This window comes from Balaenoptera acutorostrata, chromosome 2, assembly GCF_949987535.1.
Source record: "Balaenoptera acutorostrata chromosome 2, mBalAcu1.1, whole genome shotgun sequence".
NCBI classification, from domain to species: Eukaryota; Metazoa; Chordata; class Mammalia; order Artiodactyla; family Balaenopteridae; genus Balaenoptera; species Balaenoptera acutorostrata.
Genome location: NC_080065.1, coordinates 169,250,493 through 169,271,475, shown reverse-complemented (window position 1 = coordinate 169,271,475; position 20,983 = coordinate 169,250,493). Strand labels below are relative to the sequence as shown.

At 44.8% G+C, this 20,983-nt stretch overlaps 2 protein-coding genes across 3 annotated transcripts in view; both read right to left on the bottom strand.

Moving 5' to 3' along the window:
* Positions 1-2,572: 2,572 nt before the first annotated feature.
* Positions 2,573-3,018, bottom strand: LOC103019378 (obscurin-like; the record flags this gene model as incomplete). Its single annotated transcript, XM_007176519.3, has 1 exon — positions 2,573-3,018. A coding segment is annotated over one exon (318 nt), but the record flags the coding sequence as incomplete, so codon positions are not given.
* A 3,461-nt stretch (positions 3,019-6,479) lies between these two features.
* The window catches only part of LOC130707292 (obscurin-like), a 35,595-nt gene continuing 21,091 nt past the window's right edge, over positions 6,480-20,983 (bottom strand). Inside the window, exons 8-10 of one of the 2 annotated variants that reach the window (XM_057541147.1) lie at positions 17,298-17,573; positions 10,570-10,845; positions 6,480-6,927 (exon numbers count right to left, since the gene is read on the bottom strand). In XM_057541147.1, the coding sequence (XP_057397130.1) occupies positions 6,623-6,927; positions 10,570-10,845; positions 17,298-17,573 (857 nt within the window). In that variant the 3' untranslated portion in view covers positions 6,480-6,622. The remainder of the gene's footprint in view (positions 6,928-10,569; positions 10,846-17,297; positions 17,574-20,983) is intronic. The other variant, XM_057541148.1, reaches the window with a different exon arrangement.

Below are 20,983 nucleotides of genomic sequence, written 5' to 3'. Positions count from 1 at the left end.
ACTGAGGTTTCTAACCCACCACGAGTGTACTTTTGTGTGTGGTGTGAATTGTCAGTACACTTTAATTTTTCCCTATGGGTAAGTGGTCCAAGCACTATTTATGAAGACAACATCCCTCCTCGTCATCTCGAAGAGACAGCACAGTAACAGATGAAATTGTGGCGGAGGGGTGGGGGCTGGGAGCGGGGCAGGAGGGGGGATTAGTCCTTGGTGGTGCAGGAATCCATTCCTGCAAGGAGCTCTTTCTGACCTCACTACTACATTCCTCTGATGCGGTAAATATAGCTGCACTGGGATCCCCTTATCTTGAAAACTATATAGCCTCACGATAATTCTTAACAACGGCTCACAGGAAGTGCTCCCACCGTGCTTCTTCAAGCAAATAGCACATTGGCTGTACCTTGCCTTTGGAATCTGCCTGCTATTCTACCATCCGACCACCCAAAACACAAATTTCGTTCGATTTTCGTTGTTAATCAACATCTTTGATTTTTCTCCTCAGATTACTGTCCATCGATTGAAACCTCTGACTCTCTCTCAACAATGTGTAATAATTTCCCCACATAGTCTCATAGCAACTTTGATCAGACCTGGAATTAGATACATGATACAATTGTGCCATTTTCACTCTTTCACAAAAGTTTCACTTTCCAAGCGTTTCTCGCCAGGACTTAGCTGTGGAAATGTCTTCTGCATGTTGATTCTCTTCCACCCTAGTCTTACTCAACAATCGTACACAGCCTAATAATTCATCCATCGGATTGTCTGAGTTGATAATCACATCATCAGCAAATTCTACCTTGCGTTTTTCTAAACCCTTTGCCAGGGATTTTATGCCCCTCCTCACTCCACTCAGTGGTGACAGTGGCCCACTGTACAGCATTCTCCCTCACAACAAAGATGTCCAGGGACACGTTCAGTGGGATGCTGCTCTTGTTGTTGCTGTTGTTGTTGGAGGAATTTTATTATAACGTGACAAAAAGAACACTTTTCTACACTATGATAAGATTTATATGGCAGGAACTGGTGCTCAGTTTTATCACACTTTTTGCCTGGGTTTCGGACGATCAAGTTGCATCTACCGTTTGATTCTCTACTCCTTCAGAGGGCCACATCCTTCTGCATTCAATCTCTTAATGCCAAGCTTTATATCTATTCACTTTGACAACCTTGAACACAACGTGCAATCCTGGACTATACGACTCTCATCACGCATCTCCACCCCGTGGAGGCACGGCTGAATTCCTGTTGCTGACATTTCATTCATGATTTTGGCTGTGACATTCGCAATACATACGTCTGGAATGTCAGTCATCCTTCCTGCCTTTCTTCTGCGATTCTGGTATGCACTGATGTTATGTCCTGAACTTAAAGAGACTTATGGAGTGTACCACCTTTTTCTATCTCTAAGACCATCTCCACAAGCATGGAATAACAGTTTTCCAGGATATTTCGTAGACTGTACCAGAGAACTACAAGGTAGTTCCTGGGAAGATTTTTCATTATTGGTCCTACTGTATGACAAGTCATACAACTCTTTCAGTTTTCTATATCTTCTTCTGTCAGTTTTCATACAGTTGCCCAGGATTTCGTCAAACTTCACAACTTTTCAAAGCTTTTATCTTAGAACACTCTCCAATATTCTCCGAAAGCCACATTTTAGAGAAATGCCTGGTGGGATCTGGGATATTTATACACACCCATGAATCATCCTATGCTCGCACGGTCTCAAACAGTTATGGGTTGGCACCTAGGAGTCAATGTGGAATGGGGGCCCACCCCTACTCAGCATGAAGGCTCTCTCCACAGAAGACGAGTAACCTGAGTTCTTAGACTGCCTTATGTTCCAGCCACGAGGCAGAGACACTCACTAACCTTTAGGAAAATGCAACGAAATAAAGACTGCTTTGCCAGTGAGAGTCTGCTGCTACTACACTAACTGCTCATTAGCAAAGCAGACTGACGGGGCAGAAGTGACTTTTCCCTTTCTGTTCCTAAATTCATCAATTTGATGCCACAGGGAATAGTGACCTGCAGCATCCAAACTGTTTGAAGACAAAGGCAAAATCCTATTGCCTTTAAGAAGATCACCCTAAATAGCACAGGTGACTCTGTTCCAATCCTCCTTTCCTTCACCCTTTGCAAGATCGTGACAACAAAACTTGGGCCTATCTTCTGCTACCTACAGGCAACCGGAGCTTCCTTATCCAGGAAATTGAAGGAACGGCATCCCAGACACCTCCAATCTGATCATCCAAAGTTCACTCCTAAGAAAATTCCAAGCAGGACTGTGTGGCCAATATCTCAACTAATCCACCATCAATGATACTGAAACCCCATCTGGCAAACTGAGACCCGGCAGGAGCCATGTGGTAGATGTCAGGAAAGACGTACCATGGGAGGAAAGTCACATATCCCCAGGCCTACCTCAGACCCCACGCATCAGGGAGAGCCAGGGTCCCGACACCAGGAACAACAGGAAGGCTCTGGGCAGGTGCTAAGACACTGTGACTGAGCCTTACCACATGGAAACAGCTGGACACAAATGGCCCCTCTTCCTTCCACGCCCACCCTCTCCATCCTACCACCCCCAGGCAAAAATGGCTATAAACGTGGGACGTGGAAGACTGGGAGGCTACAGGAGAGTGAACACCAGTCTGTGGAGGCCGCAAGACAGTCCCCTCGTCACCTCCAAATAGGCTAGCTTAGTATCCTCCTCCAGGACTGACCTGTGACATCCAGGTGGAAGGAGACACTCTGGCCCCCGGCCTCGCAGCTGTACTCCCCGGCGTCTGCCTTGCCCGCCTGCTGCACCACCAGCCGCCGCCCTCGGCCCGAGGCCTCCACACGCACTTTCGAGCTCGAACTCAGCTTCTTTCCGTCCTTGTACCACGTCACCTCCGTCTGGGCCTGGGCCACCTCGCAGCTCAGCGTGGCACTGGCCCCCGCCACGGCCTGCACTTCACTGCGTGCCGGCTGCTCCTTGGCAAACACCACCTTGGGCTCTGGGGACAGGGAGGGATACACGGGTCAAGGACACCATCTCAGTCAGGAAGGCAGCCCCGGGCAAAGGAGACCTGAGTGGGGAGCAGAGGGCCAGGCGGGTGCGAAGGGTGCGGAGGTGAGGCGGGGGCCAAGCTGGAAATTTCTCCAGGCTCTGCACCAGGCGTGTGCCCTGCAGACGTCCCCCTGCCTTTCTCAGCGACAAGTCACACAAGTGATGCATTCTCACCCGGGTCCGGGTCCGTGTGAGCTGGTCCGGGAGGTGGGGGGGTTGGGGGAGGGTGCGCTTTTGGAAGAGACTTCTCCCCTGCTCGTGGCATCTGCAGGGTCCCACCCTCGTGTTCCCAAACCTTCCCACGTGGGGCCACAGTCTTCTCCATACGCCTAAGCAGGGAACTTTGCACCTGCAGTCCAGGCAAATCACTGAGGCTCGGCGCCCTGGCCTACACTTAGGATGGTCACCTTGTGACAAGCTGGAGGGAGTGCTGGCACCTCCCCATGGCTTTCTTTTCCCTTGTCTGAGGAATAAAGAAGCTGAGCACCTTTTCCCTTACAACTGGGGTCCCCATTGCTCTTTTGTTCTTCCTGGTGACACTATGCAAATTTTTGCCCACTCACCCATAGTAGGCTCTCTCTTCTCTCCATTCATCTCTAGGCACTCTTTATGCATTGAAAGACTACAGAAGGACAGATTGCTAGCTTTCAAGGTTATTCCCAACTGAGGGACTCGCACTTTCACTTTGTGATCGAGTCCTCCGATGAATCAAAGTTTTTACCTTCAAGAGTGTCACCAATGTCCATTTCAGCCCTTTCAGTTTGGAGCATTGGTGTTCCATTTAAGAAATCTTCCTTTACCTTCGGTCTTTAAAGAAACCACGGTATCGCCGGACTCTTTTTTTGCTTTGTACCTTTTAACACTGAGGTTTCTAACCCACCACGAGTGTACTTTTGTGTGTGGTGTGAATTGTCAGTACACTTTAATTTTTCCCTATGGGTAAGTGGTCCAGGCACTACTTATGAAGACAACATCCCTCCTCGACTTCTCGAAGAGACAGCACAGTAACAGATGAAATTGTGGCGGAGGGGAGGGGGCTGGGAGGGGGGCAGGAGGGGGGATTTGTCCGTGGTGGTGCAGGAAACCATTGCTGCAAGGAGCTCTTTCTGACCTCACTACTACGTTCCTCTGATGCGGTAAGTATAGCCACACTTGGATCCCCTTATCTTGAAAACTATATAGCCTCACGATAATTCTTGACAACGGCTCACAGGAAGTGCTCCCACCGTGCTTCTTCAAGCAAATAGCATATTGGCTGTACCTTGCCTTTGGAATCTGCCTGCTATTCTACCATCCGACCACCCAAAACACAAATTTCGTTCGATTTTCATTGTTAATCAACATCTTTGATTTTTCTCCTCAGATTTCTGTCCATCGATTGAAACCTCTGACTCTCTCTCAACAATGTGTAATAATTTCCCCACATAGTCTCATAGCAACTTTGATCAGACCTGGAATTAGAAACATGATACAATTGTGCCATTTTCACTCTTTCACAAAAGGTTCACTTTCCAAGCGTTTCTCGCCAGGACTTAGCTGTGGAAATGTCTTCTGCATGTTGATTCTCTTCCACCCTAGTCTTACTCAACAATCGTACACAGCCTAATAATTCATCCATCGGATTGTCTGAGTTGATAATCACATCATCAGCAAATTCTACCTTGAGTTTTTCTAAACCCTTTGCCAGGGATTTTATGCTCCTCCTCACTCCACTCAGTGGTGACAGTGGCCCACTGTACAGTATTCTCCCTCACTTCAAAGATTTCCAGGGACACGTTCAGTGGGATGCTGCTCTTGTTGTTGCTGTTGTTGTTGTTGGAGGAATTTTATTATAACGTGACAAAAAGAACACTTTTGTACACTATGATAAGAATTATGTGGCAGGAACTGGTACTCAGTATTATCACACTTTTTGCCTGGATTTCGGACGATCAAGTTGCATCTACCGTTTGATTCTCTACTCCTTCAGAGGGCCACATCCTTCTGCATTGAATCTCTTAATGCCAAGCTTTATATCTATTCACTTTGACAACCTTGAACACAACGTGCAATCCTGGACTATACGACTCTCATCACTGGTCTCCACCCCGTGGAGGCACGGCTGAATTCCTGTTGCTGACATTTCATTCATGATTTTGGCTGTGACATTCGCAATACATACGTCTGGAATGTCAGTCATCCTTCCTGCCTTTCTTCTGCGATTCTGGTGTGCATCGCTGTTATGTTCTGAACTTAAGGAGAGTTATGGAGTGTACCACCTTTTTCTATCTCTAAGACCATCTCCACAAGCATGGAATAACACTTTTCCAGCATATTTTGTAGACTCTACCAGAGAACTACAAGGTAGTTCCTGGGAATATTTTTCATTACTGGTCCTACTGATTGACAAGTCATACAACTCTTTGAGTTTTCTATATCTTCTTCTGTCAGTTTTCATACAGTTGCCCAGGATTTCGTCAAACTTCACAACTGTTCAAAGCTTTTATCTTAGAACACTCTCCAATATACTCCGAAAGCCACATTTTACAGAAATGCCCCGTGGGATCTGGGATATCTATACACACCCATGAATCATCCTATGCTCGCACGGTCTCAAACAGTTATGGGTTGGCACCTAGGAGTCAATGTGGAATGGGAGCCCACCCCTACTCAGCATGAAGGCTCTCTCCACAGAAGACGAGTAACCTGAGTTCTTAGACTGCCTTATGTTCCAGCCACGAGGCAGAGACACTCACTAACCTTTAGGAAAATGCAACGAAATAAAGACTGCTTTGCCAGTGAGAGTCTGCTGCTACTACATTAACTGCTCATTAGCAAAGCAGACTGACGGGGCAGAAGTGACTTTTCCCTTTCTGTTCCTAAATTCATCAATTTGATGCCACAGGGAATAGTGACCTGCAGCATCCAAACTGTTTGAAGACAAAGGCAAAATCCTATTGCCTTTAAGAAGATCACCCTAAATAGCACAGGTGATTCTGTTCCAATCCTCCTTTCCTTCTCCCTTTGCAAGATCGTGACAACAAAACTTGGGCCTATCTTCTGCTACCTACAGGCAACCGGAGCTTACTTATCCAGGAAATTGAAGGAACAGCATCCCAGACACCTCCAATCTGATCATCCAAAGTTCACTGCTAAGAAAATTCCAAGCAGGCCTGTGTGGCCAATATCTCAACTAATCCGCAATCAATGACATTGAAACCCCATCTGGCAAACTGAGACCCGGCAGGAGCCATGTGGTAGATGTCAGGAAAGACGTACCATGGGAGGAAAGTCACATATCCCCAGGCCTACCTCAGACCCCACGCATCAGGGAGAGCCAGGGTCCCGACACCAGGAACAACAGGAAGGCTCTGGGCAGGTGCTAAGACACTGTGACTGAGCCTTACCACATGGAAACAGCTGGACACAAATGGCCCCTCTTCCTTCCACGCCCACCCTCTCCATCCTACCACCCCCAGGCAAAAATGGCTATAAACGTGGGACGTGGAAGACTGGGAGGCTACAGGAGAGTGAACACCAGTCTGTGGAGGCCGCAAGACAGTCCCCTCGTCACCTCCAAATAGGCTAGCTTAGTATCCTCCTCCAGGACTGACCTGTGACATCCAGGTGGAAGGAGACACTCTGGCCCCCGGCCTCGCAGCTGTACTCCCCGGCGTCTGCCTTGCCCGCCTGCTGCACCACCAGCCGCCGCCCTCGGCCCGAGGCCTCCACACGCACTTTCGAGCTCGAACTCAGCTTCTTTCCGTCCTTGTACCACGTCACCTCCGTCTGGGCCTGGGCCACCTCGCAGCTCAGCGTGGCACTGGCCCCCGCCACGGCCTGCACTTCACTGTGTGCCGGCTGCTCCTTGGCAAACACCACCTTGGGCTCTGGGGACAGGGAGGGATACACGGGTCAAGGACACCATCTCAGTCAGGAAGGCAGCCCCGGGCAAAGGAGACCTGAGTGGGGAGCAGAGGGCCAGGCGGGTGCGAAGGGTGCGGAGGTGCGGCGGGGGCCAAGCTGGAAATTTCTCCAGGCTCTGCACCAGGCGTGTGCCCTGCAGACGTCCCCCTGCCTTTCTCAGCGACAAGTCACACAAGTGATGCATTCTCACCCGGGTCCGGGTCCGTGTGAGCTGGTCCGGGAGGTGGGGGGGTTGGGGGAGGGTGCGCTTTTGGAAGAGACTTCTCCCCTGCTCGTGGCATCTGCAGGGTCCCACCCTCGTGTTCCCAAACCTTCCCACGTGGGGCCACAGTCTTCTCCATACGCCTAAGCAGGGAACTTTGCACCTGCAGTCCAGGCAAATCACTGAGGCTCGGCGCCCTGGCCTACACTTAGGATGGTCACCTTGTGACAAGCTGGAGGGAGTGCTGGCACCTCCCCGTGGCTTTCTTTTCCCTTGTCTGAGGAATAAAGAAGCTGAGCACCTTTTCCCTTACGACTGGGGTCCCCATTGCTCTTTTGTTCTTCCTGGTGACACTATTCACGTTTTTGCCCACTCACCCATAGTAGGCTCTCTCTTCTCTCCATTCATCTCTAGGCACTCTTTATGCATTGAAAGACTACAGAAGGACAGATTGCTAGCTTTCAAGGTTATTCCCAACTGAGGGACTTGCACTTTCACTTTGTGATCGAGTCCTCCGATGAATCAAAGTTTTTACCTTCAAGAGTGTCACCAATGTCCATTTCAGCCCTTTCAGTTTGGAGCATTGGTGTTCCATTTAAGAAATCTTCCTTTACCTTCGGTCTTTAAAGAAACCACGGTATCGCCGGACTCTTTTTTGGTTTGTACCTTTTAACACTGAGGTTTCTAACCCACCACGAGTGTACTTTTGTGTGTGGTGTGAATTGTCAGTACACTTTAATTTTTCCCTATGGGTAAGTGGTCCAAGCACTATTTATGAAGACAACATCCCTCCTCGTCATCTCGAAGAGACAGCACAGTAACAGATGAAATTGTGGCGGAGGGGTGGGGGCTGGGAGCGGGGCAGGAGGGGGGATTAGTCCTTGGTGGTGCAGGAATCCATTCCTGCAAGGAGCTCTTTCTGACCTCACTACTACATTCCTCTGATGCGGTAAATATAGCTGCACTGGGATCCCCTTATCTTGAAAACTATATAGCCTCACGATAATTCTTAACAACGGCTCACAGGAAGTGCTCCCACCGTGCTTCTTCAAGCAAATAGCACATTGGCTGTACCTTGCCTTTGGAATCTGCCTGCTATTCTACCATCCGACCACCCAAAACACAAATTTCGTTCGATTTTCGTTGTTAATCAACATCTTTGATTTTTCTCCTCAGATTACTGTCCATCGATTGAAACCTCTGACTCTCTCTCAACAATGTGTAATAATTTCCCCACATAGTCTCATAGCAACTTTGATCAGACCTGGAATTAGATACATGATACAATTGTGCCATTTTCACTCTTTCACAAAAGTTTCACTTTCCAAGCGTTTCTCGCCAGGACTTAGCTGTGGAAATGTCTTCTGCATGTTGATTCTCTTCCACCCTAGTCTTACTCAACAATCGTACACAGCCTAATAATTCATCCATCGGATTGTCTGAGTTGATAATCACATCATCAGCAAATTCTACCTTGCGTTTTTCTAAACCCTTTGCCAGGGATTTTATGCCCCTCCTCACTCCACTCAGTGGTGACAGTGGCCCACTGTACAGCATTCTCCCTCACAACAAAGATGTCCAGGGACACGTTCAGTGGGATGCTGCTCTTGTTGTTGCTGTTGTTGTTGGAGGAATTTTATTATAACGTGACAAAAAGAACACTTTTCTACACTATGATAAGATTTATATGGCAGGAACTGGTGCTCAGTTTTATCACACTTTTTGCCTGGGTTTCGGACGATCAAGTTGCATCTACCGTTTGATTCTCTACTCCTTCAGAGGGCCACATCCTTCTGCATTCAATCTCTTAATGCCAAGCTTTATATCTATTCACTTTGACAACCTTGAACACAACGTGCAATCCTGGACTATACGACTCTCATCACGCATCTCCACCCCGTGGAGGCACGGCTGAATTCCTGTTGCTGACATTTCATTCATGATTTTGGCTGTGACATTCGCAATACATACGTCTGGAATGTCAGTCATCCTTCCTGCCTTTCTTCTGCGATTCTGGTATGCACTGATGTTATGTTCTGAACTTAAAGAGACTTATGGAGTGTACCACCTTTTTCTATCTCTAAGACCATCTCCACAAGCATGGAATAACAGTTTTCCAGGATATTTCGTAGACTGTACCAGAGAACTACAAGGTAGTTCCTGGGAAGATTTTTCATTATTGGTCCTACTGTATGACAAGTCATACAACTCTTTCAGTTTTCTATATCTTCTTCTGTCAGTTTTCATACAGTTGCCCAGGATTTCGTCAAACTTCACAACTTTTCAAAGCTTTTATCTTAGAACACTCTCCAATATTCTCCGAAAGCCACATTTTAGAGAAATGCCTGGTGGGATCTGGGATATTTATACACACCCATGAATCATCCTATGCTCGCACGGTCTCAAACAGTTATGGGTTGGCACCTAGGAGTCAATGTGGAATGGGGGCCCACCCCTACTCAGCATGAAGGCTCTCTCCACAGAAGACGAGTAACCTGAGTTCTTAGACTGCCTTATGTTCCAGCCACGAGGCAGAGACACTCACTAACCTTTAGGAAAATGCAACGAAATAAAGACTGCTTTGCCAGTGAGAGTCTGCTGCTACTACACTAACTGCTCATTAGCAAAGCAGACTGACGGGGCAGAAGTGACTTTTCCCTTTCTGTTCCTAAATTCATCAATTTGATGCCACAGGGAATAGTGACCTGCAGCATCCAAACTGTTTGAAGACAAAGGCAAAATCCTATTGCCTTTAAGAAGATCACCCTAAATAGCACAGGTGACTCTGTTCCAATCCTCCTTTCCTTCACCCTTTGCAAGATCGTGACAACAAAACTTGGGCCTATCTTCTGCTACCTACAGGCAACCGGAGCTTCCTTATCCAGGAAATTGAAGGAACGGCATCCCAGACACCTCCAATCTGATCATCCAAAGTTCACTCCTAAGAAAATTCCAAGCAGGACTGTGTGGCCAATATCTCAACTAATCCACCATCAATGATACTGAAACCCCATCTGGCAAACTGAGACCCGGCAGGAGCCATGTGGTAGATGTCAGGAAAGACGTACCATGGGAGGAAAGTCACATATCCCCAGGCCTACCTCAGACCCCACGCATCAGGGAGAGCCAGGGTCCCGACACCAGGAACAACAGGAAGGCTCTGGGCAGGTGCTAAGACACTGTGACTGAGCCTTACCACATGGAAACAGCTGGACACAAATGGCCCCTCTTCCTTCCACGCCCACCCTCTCCATCCTACCACCCCCAGGCAAAAATGGCTATAAACGTGGGACGTGGAAGACTGGGAGGCTACAGGAGAGTGAACACCAGTCTGTGGAGGCCGCAAGACAGTCCCCTCGTCACCTCCAAATAGGCTAGCTTAGTATCCTCCTCCAGGACTGACCTGTGACATCCAGGTGGAAGGAGACGCTCTGGCCCCCGGCCTCGCAGCTGTACTCCCCGGCGTCTGCCTTGCCCGCCTGCTGCACCACCAGCCGCCGCCCTCGGCCCGAGGCCTCCACACGCACTTTCGAGCTCGAACTCAGCTTCTTTCCGTCCTTGTACCACGTCACCTCCGTCTGGGCCTGGGCCACCTCGCAGCTCAGCGTGGCACTGGCCCCCGCCACGGCCTGCACTTCACTGCGTGCCGGCTGCTCCTTGGCAAACACCACCTTGGGCTCTGGGGACAGGGAGGGATACACGGGTCAAGGACACCATCTCAGTCAGGAAGGCAGCCCCGGGCAAAGGAGACCTGAGTGGGGAGCAGAGGGCCAGGCGGGTGCGAAGGGTGCGGAGGTGCGGCGGGGGCCAAGCTGGAAATTTCTCCAGGCTCTGCACCAGGCGTGTGCCCTGCAGACGTCCCCCTGCCTTTCTCAGCGACAAGTCACACAAGTGATGCATTCTCACCCGGGTCCACGTGAGCTGGTCCGGGAGGTGGGGGGGTTGGGGGAGGGTGCGCTTTTGGAAGAGACTTCTCCCCTGCTCATGGCATCTGCAGGGTCCCACCCTCGTGTTCCCAAACCTTCCCACGTGGGGCCACAGTCTTCTCCATACGCCTAAGCAGGGAACTTTGCACCTGCAGTCCAGGCAAATCACTGAGGCTCGGCGCCCTGGCCTACACTTAGGATGGTCACCTTGTGACAAGCTGGAGGGAGTGCTGGCACCTCCCCGGGGCTTTCTTTTCCATTGTCTGCGGAATAAAGAAGCTGAGCACCTTTTCCCTTACAACTGGGGTCCCCATTGCTCTTTTGTTCTTCCTGGTGACACTATTCATAACTTTGCCCACTCACCAATAGTAGGCTCTCTCTTCTCTCCATTCATCTCTAGGCACTCTTTATGCATTGAAATACTACAAAAGGACAGATTGCTAGCTCTCAAGTTTATTCCCAACTTTGGGACTCGACCTTTCACTGTGTGATCGAGTCCTCTGATGAATCAAAGTTTTTCCCTTCAATAGTTTCACCGATGTCCATTTCAGCCCTTTCAGTTTAGAGCATTTGTGTTCTATTTAGAAATGTTTCCTTACCTCAGTCTTTAAAGAAACCACAGTATCATCGGTGGGTTTTTTTGTTTTTACCTTTACACTGGGTTTCTACCCCACCATGACTTCACTTTTCTGTGTTGTGGGAATTGCTAGTACAATTTAATTTTTTTGTATTGTTAAGTGGTGCAAGCATCTGATGGGGATACTCTGATAAACTTCCTCTTTGCACAATTCCTCTAGGACAGAAATTGTGGGGTCATTATGGGTTCATTCCTCATACTTCCTAGATGAGGCCAGAATCTTTTCCCACAGGAATGTGCAGGGCATGTTCTCATCTGCAGTGAATGAGATTTGCTGAAGTTCTACCCTCACCTACTCTCACTGTTGGCAGTGTGGTGGGAGTGAAATGTACCTCCTGTGGCAGTCTTTTGCATTTTTTCTGATGATTCAAAGTAAAGACCCATTTCTGATGTTTTTGGTCATCAGTGTTTGCTCTTCTGTGGTGTCACTGGTCAACGTTTTTGCCCTATTTTCAATAGCATTGTCTGCCATTTGTATGTTCACTTTAAGGACGTTTTTATACATACGAATGCTAGGCACTGACAAGTGTGTATGTTCTAAATGTCTTCCACATCTGTGTGGTTTGCCTTTTCAGTACTTTATGCTATCTTCTGATGAATCTATCAATACATATTTAGTTTTAAGGTAGTCAAATTTTTTTCATTATGATTAGTGCAATTGTATTTTAAGAAGTCATTCTTTGGGACTTCCCTGGTGGTGTAGTGGTTAAGAATCTGCCTGCCAATGCAGGGGACACAGGTTCGAGCCCTGGTCCAGGAAGATGCCACATGCCACAGAGTAACTAAGCCCGTGCGCCACAACTGCTGAGCCTGCTCTCTAGAGCCTGTGAGCCATAACTACTGAGCCTGCGCACCTAGAGCTCATGCTAAACAACAAGATAAGCCACCACAGTGAGAAGCCCGCACACCACAGTGAAGAGTAGCCCCAGCTTGCCGCAACTAGAGAGAGCCCGGGTGGAGCAGCGAAGCCAAAAATAATAAATTTTTAAAAAATTTTGTTAACATCTTTCTTGGAGTATAATTGCTTTACAATGGTGTGTTAGTTTCTGCTTTATAACAAAGTGAATCAGTTATACATATACATATATTCCCATATCTCTTCCCTCTTGCATCTACCTCCCTCCTACCCTCCCTATCCCACCCCTCTAGGTGGTCACAAAGCACCGAGCTGATCTCCCTGTGCTATGCGGTTGCTTCCCACTAGCTATCTATTTTACATTTGGTAGTGTATATATGTCCATGCCATTCTCTCATTTTGTCACAGCTTACCCTTCCCCCCCCCATATCCTCAAGTCCATTCTCTAGTAGGTCTGTGTCTTTATTCCCGTCTTGCCACTAGGTTCTTCATGACCTTTTTTTTTTCCCTTAGATTCCATATATATGTGTTAGCATACTGTATTTGTTTTTCTCTTTCTGACTTACTTCACTCTGTATGACAGACTCTAACTCCATCCACCTCATTACAAACAACTCAATTTCGTTTCTTTTTATGGCTGAGTAATATTCCATTGTATATATGTGCCACATCTTCTTTATCCTTTCATCTGATGATGGACACTTAGGTTGCTTCCATGTCCTGGCTATTGTAAATAGAGCTGCAATGAACATTTTGGTACATGACTCTTTTTGAATTACGGTTTTCTCAGGGTATATGCCCAGTAGTGGGATTGCTGGGTCGTATGGTAGTTCTATTTTTAGTTTTTTAAGGAACCTCCATACTGTTCTCCATAGTGGCTGTATCAATTTACATTCCCACCAACAGTGCAAGAGTGTTCCCTTTTCTCCACACCCTCTCCAGCATTTATTGTTTGCAGATTTTCTGATGATGGCCATTCTGACCGGTGTGAGGTGATACCTCAATGTAGTTTTGATTTGCATTTCTCTAATGATTAGTGATGTTGAGCACTCTTTCATGTGTTTGTTGGCAATCTGTATATCTTCTTTGGAGAAATGTCTATTTAGGTCTTCAGCCCATTTTTGGATTGGGTTGTTTGTTTTTTTGCTATTGAGCTGCATGAGCTGCTTGTAAATCTTGGAGATTAACCTTTGTCATTTGCTTCATTTGCAAATATTTTCTCCCATTCTGAGGGTTGTCTTTTGGTCTTGTTTATGGTTTCCTTTGCTGTGCAAAAGCTTTTAAGTTTCATTAGGTCCCATTTGTTTATTTTTGTTTTTATTTCCATTTCTCTAGGAGCTGGGTCAAAAAGGATCTTGCTGTGATTTATGTCATAGAGTGTTCTGCCTATGTTTTCCTCTAAGAGTTTGATAGTGTCTGGCCTTACATTTAGGTCTTTAATCCATTTTGAGTTTATTTTTGTGTATGGTGTTAGGGAGTGTTCTAATTTCATTCTTTTACATGTAGTTGTCCAGTTTTCCCAGCACCACTTATTGAAGAGGCTGTCTTTTCTCCACTGTATATGCTTTCCTCCTTTACCAAAGATAAGGTGACCATATGTGCGTGGGTTTATCTCTGGGCTTTCTATCCTGTTCCATTGATCCATATTTCTGTTTTTGTGCCAATACCAAGGATTCTTCAATATACGCAAATCAATCAACGTGATACACCATATTAACAAATTGAAGGAGAAAAACCATATGATCATCTCAATAGATGCAGAGAAAGCTTTCGACAAAATTCAACACCCATTTATGATAAAAGCCCTGCAGAAAGTAGGCATAGAGGGAACTCACCTCAACATAATAAAGGCCATATATGACAAACCCATAGCCAACATCGTCCTCAATGGTGAAAAACTGAAACCATTTCCACTAAGATCAGGAACAAGACAAGGTTGCCCACTCTCACCACTATTATTCAACATAGTTTTGGAAGTTTTAGCCATAGCAATCAGAGAAGAAAAAGAAATAAAAGGAATCCAAATCGGAAAAGAAGAAGTAAAGCTGTCACTCTTTGCAGATGACATGATACTATACATAGAGAATCCTAAAGATGCTACCAGAAAACTACTAGATCTAATCAATGAATTTGGTAAAGTAGCAGGATACAAAATTAATGCACAGAAATCTCTTGCATTCCTATACACTAATGATAAAATTTTTTTAATTATTTATTTAAAAAAAGAAAGAAATCATTCTTTAATCTGAGGTAACTAAAACCATCTATGTTATCATCTAAGAGTTCTATGATTTTCCCTTCTATTCTGTGGTGTTTAACCCAACATGAGTTGACCGTGTGGGATATGAATTACTGGCCTAATCGTTTTTCTATATGGTTAAATGGTTTAAGTACCATTTATTAAAACCATGTTGTCTCTACTCCTTGCATGATTCCACATTTTTTTTAAAAAAAGGAGCAGGGGAATGTGGGCATCCATTCATGTTCAGATTTGTGTCGAAGATCACTATTCTGGTCCTTTGGTCTGTGTATCTCTCCTTGCAACGAGACACTATTGTATTCATTACTGTAGCTTTATAACAATCTTGATATTGGTATAGCAAATAACTCACTTTTTGCTCTTCTTCAAGAGTGTATTGACTGTATATGATCTTAGCAATTTACTTCTGAATTTTCAAAATCCCCACTAAACAAACATTTGTTTGGATTTTAATTGGTATTGAACATTTTTTATTCTTCCCTGGATTTCTACCCAACTATTTAGAACTTCTTGACTGTCTCTCAAAACATTTTTAATAATTCCCCCACGCACACAGAGCCTCTCAACACCCTTTATTAGACTTGGAATTAGAAAATGATTCTTTTGATGCTATTGTAACTCTTTTAAAAATTTCATTTTCCAGATGTTTGTTGGTACAATGTAGATGTAGACGTGTTTTCTTCATATTGATTTTTTTACATGGTAATCATTCTCAACTATCTTATTAAGTCTCATAATTTATCCTTTGGATTAATCATATTATGCATGAATTCAACTTTTGTTTCTTCACACATTTATGTCTTTTACTTTCTTTTCCTCCTATCTCTGCTGTACAATGTTGGTTAAAAGCAGTAACAGTTGCTTTCCTTGTCTGGTTCCCTATCTCACAGACAAACTTTCAAACTTTCACTTTTTTGTGTGCAATTAGCTGGTTTGTCTGCAGCATCATTTATCAGATTAAGAACTGTTTTATTTATAATTCGTTAAGAATTTTATGTCATGAATTGATGCCAACTTTATTAAACTTTTCTTCTGTATTTATAATGCCAAATCTTACCAAATACTTTATTCTGCATGTCATGAACAGATTTCTTTGCTAATGTTTCTAGTGTTTGAACAACCTTGCATTTCTGGACTATGACTTTTATCACAGTGTATTACCAATTTTCCTCTTAATATATTGTTAAATTTATTTTGATAATATTTTGTTTCAGATATTGGCCTTGATATCTATAATAGGTTGGTCTGTAATTTTAATTCTTACAATTTTTTTGTCAGATATTGGTATCAATGTTATGCCATCTACATGAAACAGATCAGAGACTGTTTATCTCCTTTTTCTATTCTCTAGAAGAATATCCATGAACACGGATTTTCTTTCCAAAGTATTTCATATAATTTATCAGTGGAACTACTGGGCTTAGATCTTTCTCTATGAGAAGATTTATCATTATGGTTCCAATTATTTAAAAGATTATAGGACTACTTGAGTTGTTGAATGTTTCTTGTGTCACTTTTTATATCGTTTTCTAAGAATGTGATCAATTTGTCAAAACTTTCACATTTATTGCCATGAAAAAATATTGTCATATTCTTCTAAAATACCATTCTTAAAAGATACATACATGTTGGTATAGGAGAAGCTACTATTCCTCTCCAACTCTAAATCTATAAATCAGACTCCATGGGGAATTATGACATAGAATGTTCTAAAAGAAAACAAAAGGAAATCAGTATTTGCTTTGAAAAGAGAATTCCAGACCTCACTTGTGCATATCTCAGGCACATATCGACCAACCCTCTGGTCTCTGTTTACTTTGCACACATATTGCAAGAAAAATGGATCTAGATTTTGTTACATGTAGATGCACAGATAACTTCTATATCCATGTGCAAGGAAGAAAGAGTGTTCAGAACACCTAAAACTTTGATAATCCATAGTTCAGTCTTGAGATAAATCCAAGTATGACTGTGTGGCAGAAATTTCCCCTTGTCCTGGCTTAATGAAATTCAAACATCTCTCCCTAGTGTGAACCCACATGCGTTGCTAGGTGATGGCATCTAGGAGCTGTCAGGACATCCAGGAGGAGCAAATTCACATACCCACAGTTAAAAGACATCTGGTCTACTTCAGACTCCAAGTGCAAAACAGAACCAGAGTCCCAGACACCAAGGAATACCCGGCAGGTTCTGGGCAGATGCTGGGAACTGAAGACTGTGCATTACTGTGTGGAAACACCACTCAGGGTTTATAGGAACACCATTATCCCTTCTGTTCACAGCCTGCCCATCCAGCCTCCCTTGGTCCAGCCATGGGTATGAAAATGGGAGGTGGGAAGATGGAAAGCTAAAAGAGATGAAGTCTAGTGGGAAGATCATCGGGTCTGTCAGGGGATGCAAGCCAGTCCCATCACCTCCACACAAGGCTAAGTTACTACCTCCAAGGACTGACCTGTGACATCCAGGTGGAAGGAGACCTTCTGGCCCCCGGCCTCGCAGCTGTACTCCCCGGCGTCTGCCTTGTCCACCTGCTGCACCACCAGCCTCTGGGTGCAGCCCTTGGCCTCCACACGCACTTTTGCGCTCGAATTCAGCTTCTTCCTGTTCTTGTACCACGTCACCTCCATCTGAGCCTGGGCCACCTCGCAGCTCAGTGTGGTGCTGGCCCCCACCACGGCCTGCACCTCTTTATGTGCTGGCTGCCCCTTGATAAACACCGCAGAGGACTCTGGGCACAGAAAGGGACACACAGTGTCAGAGACACAAAGCTGGTACCAGCCTGTGAGACCAAAACTTGAGAGTTCAGTAAATTTTCTCCTTGGAGCCATGTGCCCAGGAAGGTGTAGAGTTGTGTTTACAAACATATATCTCAAGTGTACATTTTGGTGATGTTCTGACTCAAGGTCGATTCCTAAGGCTGGAGGAAAGTGGCCAAAGTTATTCTAGCATCTGTCACAGCTAGTTCATTGTCTTTCCCATGTGACAGTCACCTCTGGCAGGCAGGTTGGGTTGTGTGCACTTGTATCCCCAGACCCAAGCATATGGTATGTCCTCCATAAACTATTCTACATTTTTCTAGGTATAACTCACCTGTAAAGTGCACTAATTCATTCATACAGCTCAATGAAATTTAGGTGTACCTATTGCCATGTGATCAAAACACATCAACAAACAGAACATTTACAGCCCCCCTTTCACTACTGACCACTCCCCAAAAGGAAGCACTATTCTGACCTCGACCTCCATCAGTTACTTTTGTCTGTTCTTTGATTTCACATGAATGGAATTATACATTATGTGTTCTTTGGGTCTCTTTTCTTTCACTCAACATAATGTCTGTAAGATCTATCCACGTTATACATGTAGCAGCAGTCAGTTCTTTCATACTGATATACAGGATTCTGTTGTATGAGTGAGCACCACAATTTATTTTTCCTTTTTCTCTTGTGGTTCATTTGGGTTGTTTTCAATTTGGAGATATGATGTGTAAAGTTGCTATGAACATTCTTTCACATATCTTTTAGGGCACCAGAACTGTTGGAACATAGGAACATCTGCTTTTGGCTTTAGCAGATATTTCCAGTTTTCCAAAATTTTTGTACCAACTTACACTCGCACCAGCAGTGTGTTGGAGTTCCAGTTCTCCACATCCTTACCAATGGCTGATATCATCAATTTAAATAATTGTATATGTTCCATTAAACTCAAATAAATACATATAGGATCTCAGAGAGTCCATGCTGTAGATGCAGTCATTCATTCATTCAATCACTGATGCAACTAATGTCAATGGAGGGCCCATTATCTGCAGGCACTATGGTGGTAGCTGGGAATGCTACACCATGGCTGGAAACGTGAGTAACACAGTCTCTGTTCTTACAGATCTTACCTTCTACTGAGGAAAAACAAACAAACATACAAACATGACAATGATGTAATGCTACGGTGAATGCTGTGATGAAATAAGACAGAGTGACATGCTAGAGAGAAGGGACTGACTGGTGACTTAGATTTGGTGGTCAGAGAAAATCTTGCTAAGGAGTAATGTTTAGGTGAAGTGCTAAATGATAAAAGGGAGGCAGCTTTGATGAAAGCTGAGGGGAGTCATTCTAACAGAGATGAGGGCCAGGGCTCTCCTAGAAGGATAGATGTGGAGTGAGTGAGGAAGGTAAAAGGGAACTGCACTTTTGGAACCACACTGGGCATCTGATTTTCTCCTCTGGACACTGCTGCTCCTTAGTACAGCATGACACTAAAAGGCATAGGGCTGCTACTACGAAACAGGAAAACTGGTCATGCTATGTACACCTTGTGTGAGCAGAGAGATAAAGTTAGAGATTGAGGAGCCAAGCCTCCAGGGAAAAGAGATCTTGTAGAATTGAGCCCCACACTCAACAACATTCCCCTCAAGATGTTTGATGAGCTCCACAACTGCATGGCCCAGGAGACTACGAAGCCAAGCAGAAAACCTCTGAAAACTATAGCAGACTTTTTAGCACCTTGCATTACCAGAGAGACAAAGATTAAAGTTGAGTGTCTGCCTGAAAAGAGACCCCCATCCATACCCCAAGTCTCTGTAGAAATCCTTGGAGGACTATGCCCAAGACTGGGGGCAAACCAGAGATAGATGACCCTGATCAAAACTGCAATGCAGCCTTGAGTCAGTGCAGTCCTTGAATAGACTAAAGTTCTTAGATGTTCTCTCCCTCCCTAGCAAAGGAAATACTGATCTTCTGTCTGAAGTAAGATAACATCATCCATATTCAAAAAGTTTTCTCAAACAATGTCTGACAGTCAACTGAAAATTCACTGGCATGCCAAGGACAAGAGTGAATAGAAATCCAAAAAAAAAGCAATATCAGATGATCAGACCAGGATATAACCATGATATTTCTTTAGTATGAAAGAAAAGAAAATATATCAAATACAAAAATTTTACTACAGAGTCTAGAATCTATAGAATCTATAAGAAATTAAACAAATGGAAATTATGAAACTGGAAAATACAATAACTGAAAGTAAACACAGTATAAATGGGTTTGACAACAGATTAGATATAGAAGAATAGAAAATTAGTGGATTGGAAGACAGATCTAAAGAAAATATCCAGACTAAAGCAGAGAGAGAAAAAGAATTAAGAGGTAGAGAGAAAGAGAGATACATACGAGACATGTGAGAAACCACACTCTATGGTTGAGGAAAGACAAAAATCCACAGACTCAAAATGCTCTGCAACCCTAACCACGATGAATACAAAGAAAATCACACCTAGGTTCATCAATGTAAACTGCTGAAAATCAAAATCAAAAACAATACCTTAAAAACAACAGGAAAAGAAAAAAAATTTTGACCCTTGAGGGAACATAATATATCTGACAGTTGATATTCCAAAATAATACATGGAATCTGGAAGACAGTGGAATAGTCTCTAAAAAAAATTTTTTTTAATATGGGCAGAGGATTGTTAAACTGTAATTTGATAACCAGAGAAAACAGCCCTCAGAATATTGGGCCTAAATCCTGGCTCTGTAATTCTCTGGCTATGTGAACTTTGGCAAGTTATGGAATTTCCTTGTGCCTTATCTTAAAATGGGAATAATCAGAATTCCTCTTCCCGAGGTGTTTGTGAAGTTTATACAAGTAAAAAGACAAGAAGCACTTCATAAAATCTGGCCCTTGGCATGTAATTAATACCCGCTAGCTGCTATGTGGTAAGTTTTGTGACAAAACACACTTTTAGGGGGCATGACCACACACCCCCACTCCCTAATAATTAACCTGAGGAACATAAGAAGGGCCTCAAGGAACCCACCTGTGATGTCGAGGTGGAAGGAGACCTTCCAGTCCCTGGCCTCTCAGCTGTACACCCCCAGCATCTACTTTGCCTACCTGCTGCACCACCAGCCTCGGGGTGCAGCCCTTCCTTGGCCTCCACACACACTTTTGAGCTTGAACTCAAGTTTCTTTCCCTCCTTGAACCATATCACCTCTGTCTGGGCCTGGACTACCTCACAGCTTAGCATGGTGCTGGCCCCCACCTCAGCCTGCACTTCCCTGCATGCTGGATGCTCCTTGGCAAATATCAGTGTGGCCTCTGGGGACAGGGAGGAAGACACAGAGACAATCAAGTTTCTAGAA